General features: G+C 40.7%; 1 protein-coding gene and 1 pseudogene across 2 annotated transcripts in view; both read right to left on the bottom strand.

The window, feature by feature from the left end:
• Window positions 1–5,386, bottom strand: part of psmb7 (proteasome 20S subunit beta 7) — a 26,192-nt gene extending 20,806 nt beyond the window's left edge. Inside the window, exons 1-4 of one of the 2 annotated variants that reach the window (XM_088010699.1) lie at window positions 5,183–5,386; window positions 4,431–4,524; window positions 2,615–2,712; window positions 2,344–2,484 (exon numbers count right to left, since the gene is read on the bottom strand). In XM_088010699.1, coding sequence (XP_087866825.1) covers window positions 2,344–2,484; window positions 2,615–2,712; window positions 4,431–4,524; window positions 5,183–5,307 — 458 coding nt within the window. In that variant the 5' untranslated portion in view covers window positions 5,308–5,386. The remainder of the gene's footprint in view (window positions 1–2,343; window positions 2,485–2,614; window positions 2,713–4,430; window positions 4,525–5,182) is intronic. The other variant, XM_088010700.1, reaches the window with a different exon arrangement.
• Window positions 5,387–6,743: 1,357 nt separating this feature from the next.
• LOC148155925 (sodium-dependent multivitamin transporter pseudogene) lies at window positions 6,744–8,070 on the bottom strand (annotated as a pseudogene).

The raw sequence follows: 8,070 nt of genomic DNA, 5'->3' as shown, positions 1-8,070 counted from the left end.
TTGGCCCGATTGTGATCGGTGACCGATCGATCGGCACACCTCTAATATACATATATATATATATATATATATATATATATATATATATATATATATATATATATATATATATATATATATACACACATATATATATACATACATACACACACACACAGGGTTTCCCCCAGAAAACTTGCTAAGCCCGGTGGTCAGGGCGGAAGTAAAAGTATTACTGTGTAATTATATGTTACGGGAAAAGATCTCCAGTGAAATGCTATTTAAACACACAAGTAGTCTAAAAACAACAAATTTGTACTTCTGTTTAATCTAAATTAAGTCAGCGGCTCCATCAGGCCCCCAAGGGCTTCAGGGGCCCCATAAACACTAATATTTTAAAACAGACCACACATACATATATTTTTATTGAGATTATCAATAATCAATTAAATTGTATTCAATTTTTTTAGGCATACATAAATTAAATAATTTTAAATTGTTTAACATTTAAATACAATATGTTAAGGAGAAAGGTTTTAAGGTTTTAGCTTTCAAGTTTACTTTGTAAAACTTCAAAGAACAATATTCATAGTTAGATTGTTTTGTTACCATAGCAACAATCTGATGCTGTGAGTTTACAAATACAAATTAGTAAACTGCGATTATAGCTTATTGCTTTTTAGGCTGGTCAATTAAACTACTCCCTTCTCCCATATTTCACTAAATCTAACAGAGAAGCTGTTAGAGGTGCTGATATTTTTAGCAACAAAAGGGGCCCCTAAGTCAGATTCTACTCAAGGCCTCACACAGCCTTGGACCAGCCCTGCATGATCAGTTAAATCTGCTGCACTATGCAGAGGTGCGCACCAAACGGGAGATTTAATTCAATGCTGCTAATGTGGCTTGAGTAGCTCTTCCATTTCGTGTCTGTTGAGTTTTTAATAAGTGTCACAGAAACTATTCCGGTTGGTCAAGTTTATGGGACAAGTTTCTCAGATCTCCGTGCGGCCTCGCGCATTAACTCTAAGTAGACGACGCATTTGATATGGTTTGATGCATCGTGTAACCGAAAAAATAATACTAAAAATAATAATAAAATAATATAACATCAGCGTGATGCGCGACTCCTCACCAGGCTGAACCTGTATGATGAGGTTAGCGCTGCTCGTTATCCACAAACGCTCCAGCCAACCAGGGCCACAGACATAAACTTTACAGGGAAGACAGACACAGAGCCACACGCTGGGCAACGGGTTGAGATGTAAATGCCGCATATAATTGTTCGTTCACAAAGATAAATCATTCTCACCGCTCCACAACGCTCCTCTGAATTCGCTACAAGTTATTCCTGCGATTCACATTGAGCTGCGCAACCAGAGCTAAAGCGGCAGGTTTTAAACTCTTACCTAGAGTTCTCCAAAGGATCATAATTCCTCACAGTGGGTTAATGTAAATAGCCATACAGGTAAGCCTGTGTCCAGTTTGAGTGAAAGGAGGTGCGCGCGATCCTGCTGAGGTAAAGCAGCGGCAGCACGCGAGGGAAAGCGCAGAGGCACCAGCAGTGTGATTGGTCCGGGTTTAAATGCATAAACTATAAGCCTATCATTTAGGAATAAATCTGCTCTGCTAGTGAAATGCTCAGAGTAAGAGACACTTGCAGCCTTGCTTTAAAAAACAAAAAAAAAGATTTTTTTTATTTTTTTCCTAGAAACATAAACAAGCAATGTTTAGCCTGGCGGTGGGGCTAGTAAAGCATGGCGGGCCACCAAGCTTATAATACACTGGGGAAACCCTTTATATATATATATATATATATATATATATATATAAAATTCAGTCATGGCGCCATCAGACATCAGAGGAGATGTCGGTGTCTTATTCAGGCATTGGAGAGACTAGCCACTTATACTTGGGAGCAGCTACGTATGCTGTGTTTTGGAGAAATTATTGTCGATTATATTGCAGTGGATTCAACATGTTGGTATGACAACTTTTTATGAATTGTGTTATCCCAAAAAACTATCTTTTTCCTACTACTTCCTGCCGTCTTGTTCATTATTTCGCTAGTAGTAACATCTGGTTGTTGAAACCTTGTGTGATGTGAACAAAGTGTTTTCATTAAGCAAATTTATTTTTGTAACTTCAATTTGTGCAATTTTATGGTTAATAGAAACCCATCTACTGTCTAAACTTGTTCTAAGTTTTATCCAGCACTGATTCCAGCCACAAACAGCAGCAAATGTAAAGATGCAATGGGTCTGCTTGAGTGATAAGATCTGGTAACCGAAGCTTTCTGGGCTAATAATGATAGTGGGTTAACAGTGAGGATGTTCATTACTCAGCAACACAAACACAGAGGCCTACCTGAAGAGCATCTGCTTGAGCATGCGGTTAGCAGTTGCCACACGTGGCAGTCTGCCTGTGGACAGGGAGTGCAGCTCCAGGTTGGACGAGATGATCTGAGTGGTCATCTCAGTGTCAGCAGCGGTTCCTGCACCGCAGCAGCTGGACAACACCACAAAGGAGCAGTAAGGAGGGGGTTCACTATTTCTGCTATAATCTAGCAAAACCTTCATTCAGAGAGGCTACGTAATGCATAATTTAAGGATAAAGGAAGAGCTGAGCTGTCACTTACTAAATGTTGGGGGAGATATAGTGGATCTTGGAGCAATTTTTATCAGCCACCACCATGCCTTCAGTGGCTCTGGTGTCAGCGCCGAGAACAACTCCATCCTGAACACAAAATCACATCATCATCTATGGTGAGCTGTTCTCGGTTAGCTAATCCTCAAGCAATTTTTTGTGGATTCAGAATATCTCTGCTCAGGCTCATTAGGTTTAAGCCAGCAGTTTAAGAGATGAGTCAAGTCTTTTCGTTGTATGTTATTTACAAACAAATCCAATATGAATTAGTTGATGTAAAAGGTTGCAAACATTACATCATCATGTTGAAGAAAAAGAGGAACCAGACCAGACAGAAAGCTTTGACCTGCAAATCCACCTCTTTTTTTCTTGATGCAGGCATACCTTTACGTTATTGTAATATGGAAACATGGCATAGCAACCAACAGTACACATTAATATAATCATGAATCTGCTAGCATGTTACTGTCACCATGCAGTAACAGATACTAAACTAAAACCCATTAACAGTTTTGTTCACTTGTGAGTCTTTTTGAATAAAGGTCGTAGGTAAAACAATGACAAAAGACATATGCAGAGTTGTGGGAAGATGCTCCTGTTCTCCCGGTAATCATAAACAAATAAATCACAGCGCTCTGTGACTTACATCAATCTGGCTAAATATCCTGAAAGCTGAATCAAAAAATAGAAAACAGGCTGGAACAAAAAAGCATAGAGCACACAGGAAATGAGTAACTTCAACAGGATGGGAGAAAATAAGATTTGGTGTAAAGCACACTGTTACAGTGTGAAATGAAGCACAAGGAGCCGAGCCAAAGCATACTTGTCCCTCCACAAAAACCGCTAAATCAATACATAGTGAATTCATTGATTCTTGCCAGAAGAAAGAATTACACAATTAGATCAAATTACAAGAACTAGAGAATTATCATTTTTATGGATAAATTTGGATAACATCAAAAGTGTGATCTGGCTAATATTTACTACACATTTTATTCCTTACAGTGTATGCCGTTTGTTTTTTGTTCTTTTTTTAAATAAAACAATATAAAATTAAATATTGAAAAACAATATTGTTTTTCAGTTAATTAATGCTTTTCTTCCTTGAACAGGTAAGATCAGGATATGTGCTATACAAAGCATGCTCACAACTTTTTGTACAAAATCATTCTTAGATAATTAACCTGCTCCAGCTCTGCCTAACGATTACCTTTCAGAATGAGCCGTTTTAGGGCCTCATTCACCCATTCTCACACATTGATGGTTGTGCGCTACTACATAGTAGCCACGGCTGCCCTGGGGCAGTCTGACAGAGGTGAGGCTGCCATGCAGCGGCACCACCTTTTGGGCCTTCCAGCTGGCAAGGCAGGTGCAGTGACTTGCCCAGGGACACAATGACAGAGGAGGATGAAGTGGGAGTCGAACCATCAACCCGGTAATAGTGTGATGAACTCCTGCCATCATTGCCACCATCTGGGTGAAGGTCATCAATGGGCCGGGTTTTGCTGGAGTTGCTAGGTAACAGGCAGGGATTCACTAGGGTTGGTAGGTGAGTGGCAGTGTCTACCCATTTACTACAGAAGGTTTTTGAAACAGCTCATTTTAAAATACCAAAAAACAATAACATAGAAATAATAGCTGGGTGGTTTCTTAAGTCCTCATCCTTGTCCTTTTGCTTTGGGGATGAGGAGCTGAGCTGAAATTCACCATGAGCAAAAAGTCTGATAGGTGAATCACTAGTATCAAAACATATGGGCTAGATAAAACTGGCTATCATTCCAAGTCCAGTATCTGTTTCTGTCACTAACCTTGAAGACCACCCCACAGATGGTGGTTCCAGTTTTTCGAGCAGCAGGCAAGCTGCATCCCAGATTATTGACTTCACCTTCCAAAAACACATTTCTGAAATAAAAAAATTAAATCATGAATATGAATGAATGATTTAATCAGTGTAAAGAGTAAAGCAAATATCATCACCGGCAAATGCTCGTTCGTGCTCCTTCTCCAACTTTGTTGACTTCAAAGTTATAAATTTGACAGTAATTTCCATTTCTCTGCTTACAACAAATTCCCATCAACTTCAGTAACGTGTATCTTTTCCATCCCCATACAATTAGATTAAGCACTTCAGTAGAAAACATTTGATATTTTATTACACTTGGATATTTGAATCTAAACACTTCATTTAGGTGGCTTTGAAGGGTTAAGTGGTCCGGTGTGCTTTTTTTACCCGATGCGGAGAACAGAATTGTTCCAGTTTAGCAATTCTGTTCCAGTTTAGTTCACCTAAATTTCAGAAAGAATGCGGACTTATTTCGTTTCTAATTAAAACAACACACTAAACTCATTCATAAAACAACAGAGAAGTGAAACAGAGCATGAGAAATAAGCGACTGCAACAGCGCATCAAAAAATCCTGAGTCATTGTAAGGCAACTTCACATGAGCTAGCATCCCTAAGCCGTTTGAAAACAAAACACGACTAATAAACCTAGTGCTCGAACGATTAAACGTGTTGTATATAATTCTTAAATAACTTTCATAGATTTAAAACCGTTTACCTTCTACAATTTTCGAAACTGAAACCCGCCACGAGAGGTCTGCTCATAGTCAAAGTCGCCATCTTGGTGGATGAAGGTTTGTGTTTCCGGGAAATGAAGAAAGAAACTCGCGAGAGATGCGGCATTTGCGGACTCCACGCATAGTGGGGAAATGAGACCCTCTGAAACAATGTCAAAAGTGTTCTCCTTCTTCTCCTTCTTCTCCTTCTTCTTCTTCTTCTTCTTCTTCTTTTAAATATGCATTTTATTTAAAATGGCACATCGAATGTTAACTTCAATAATAAATGAAAATGAAACTCAAAAGACAGATGTTGGGTATTGTGTGTTTATATTGATCCCTTATGTGGTGGTGGTGGTGGTGGGGGGTGATTTTATTTGTCAAAGCACAACACACAATAAAAATTAAAATAAAGTTAATAAATAAATAAAGTAATAATAAGAAAAATAACAATAAATAACCATTAGCAGTGAAAGTCTTAAGGACACACATATAATGTACAATAATGTATATTTAGCAATATAATATATTGCTAAATATATATTCAACATTTAAGTCGCACAGCTCTAGAGACTATGTATGTATTATAAACCCTGATAGCCTCAGGCAGAAAAGACTTGCTGTGTTCCTTAGCACGTCTGGGTTGCAGTAATCTTTGACTATGTCTGCTCCTCAGACCGTCCATGCCGTAGAGGGGATGAAAGGCATTATCCTTGATAGCTTGATATGCTGTGCTTCCCATAGCTCTTTTTTTAATTTCACTTTTTTCTTCCATTTTTCTTTTCAGCAACAAAATCTATATATTTTGGGTACACAATAAAACATGTGGAAAATTTCTAACAGGATGTTCACAAATGTACATAGTTTTTTGTGAAAATTCCTGATAAGCAAGTCATAGCTTTCCTTTTGCTTCAGGGTAAAGCAGATATCTTTAATCTGGTGCCATGTTATGTCCTTGAACAGCACAGGTGCTAACTGGATGCCAGCTGGATGTCAAGGTCTAGTAATATGTTTTAGGAAATAGTGCACCACCAGAAAACATTGAGAGTGCATTATACTGATTAAGCTTTTTACTTAAGCCGGTGTTGGGCTTGGGGGAAGGGAAACAGCTGCTTGGAGATGTAATCGGTCGGATTTAAGTGGCCAATAACAAGGATTTTATGTACACAGACTTTTACTTACAGGAAGTGTGTCTGCTGACCTTCGTGTTGCAGCAGATTACTAGATTAAAATAAAGACTCATCACTTCCATTGCAACCTTTTGTTTTTTTTAAAGATGTAACATAGCGACTTGGAATGAGGATTGCCCATTTTTATATGTTGGTGGACGTAACATATTATAAATATGTTACGTCCACCAAGGGCACAACATATTTAAGGACACGAGACCACAGTTGAGAGTTCAACAATTATTTTTATTCATAAATTCTCTTCACTTTGTTTCTCTTAATTCAGGTTCTTCTGATTTTCTGTGAAGGAAATAGCATTCAAACCCTCAAATCCCGTGTCCCAAAGAAAAATAAAGAAAACAAAACCCCGAAAGTAGTAACAGAAAGTTGGACCTTTTCTGTTTCGTTTCTCCTGGAGTCGACCGTTTTGCTTGAACATCGTCATTGTGCTTCATCTTTAGTGTTCTTTGGTTCTGTCGGGATCAGCTGTGATCCATGAGACGTCATCAGCACCACTTCCTGTACCCTTATTCAGAGGCAGCTAAACGGGTCAGAGTTGGAAACCGAGCCGCCATGTTGTTACGCTTCAGTCTATGATTTTCTTTAATTATCTTCATATACTCTAGAATTTGTGGCTCTATTATTGCTATAAAAATAAAGGATTTAACTGTGCAACGATTCCCTACCTGATTCTTTTATTTCTGCCAAAGTGCAGAGTGGATTGGGTCACACTGGAACATCAGTTGGCGTTTTCTGTTTCGCCCTCTCAGACAGGCCACACCCTCTGAAATCTGTTTCTCTAGCCTCAGTATTTTACCAGGGTGACAGGATCCACCAGTAGCTCAGGACAAAGTGTGTGTGCTTCTTGTGCGGTTTCATAAGGCCGTCTCCTGGACTGTGTGTGTGGTCAGTGTGTCCATGTCCTCGTCCTCTGTCTGAGCTCTGCCGCTCTCCAGCTCCTTGTCCTCCGTGGCCGTGTCCTCCTTGCAGCACGCCGCCCCGTTGCTGTCCTTCTTGGCCACTTGGTAAGGCTGGCTGCTGGTTTCTTTGGGCTTCAGGGCCAGAGGAGTGATGCAGCACAGCTTCTCCTTGTAGCGCTCCGGCAGGAAGAACAGCAGCGTTCCGAGGACAGGGAACACCGTTCCCGGGGTCAGGTCCCTCTCCTTCATGGGTCCCGTTATGAAGCTGACGAGCAGACCCACCACCACCACAGTGGCCGAGTTGTGAGCACTGTACCACATGTAGGACAGCGAGTAAAGAGCTTCCACTCCTGTTGGACGTGGTTTGGCTGTGGGGCTGGTAGTCAGGGAGCTCAGGACAGTAGTGGTCATGTTGTGAAACAGTGGCAGAGCGGTGGCGTTGAGCTGGGGTCCTGGTGGGGGCCGAGACATTCGCATCACAAAGCTTCCGATCCCGACCCAGAAGGCCATGGCGAGGCCTGCTGCTAGCCCGACTACTGCTCCAACAGGGTTGGCCCAAGGGAAGAAGATCCCCAGGCAGAAGAGTCCCAGCAGGGGGCCACCCACCATCCCAAAGATACTGAAGGCTGCCTGCAGCACTGATCCCATTATGGAGGCAACGTAGGCCATAGCCAGACACACCAGTCCATAGGCTAAAGCAAGTCCTTTGGACAGAAGAGTGGCCCTTGCTTCAGTCATATTTGGAAAATGAGGCTTTATCAGGTCTTCCATAGTTACTGTTGCCAAGGAGTTGAAAGCTGA

The sequence above is a fragment of the Poecilia mexicana genome, unplaced genomic scaffold (genome assembly GCF_051168715.1).
Source record: "Poecilia mexicana isolate PSO_F unplaced genomic scaffold, ASM5116871v1 scaffold_12, whole genome shotgun sequence".
Lineage (NCBI taxonomy): Eukaryota > Metazoa > Chordata > Actinopteri > Cyprinodontiformes > Poeciliidae > Poecilia > Poecilia mexicana.
Note: the sequence above shows the minus strand (reverse complement) of the source record. Positions and strands in the feature narration are given on the sequence as shown.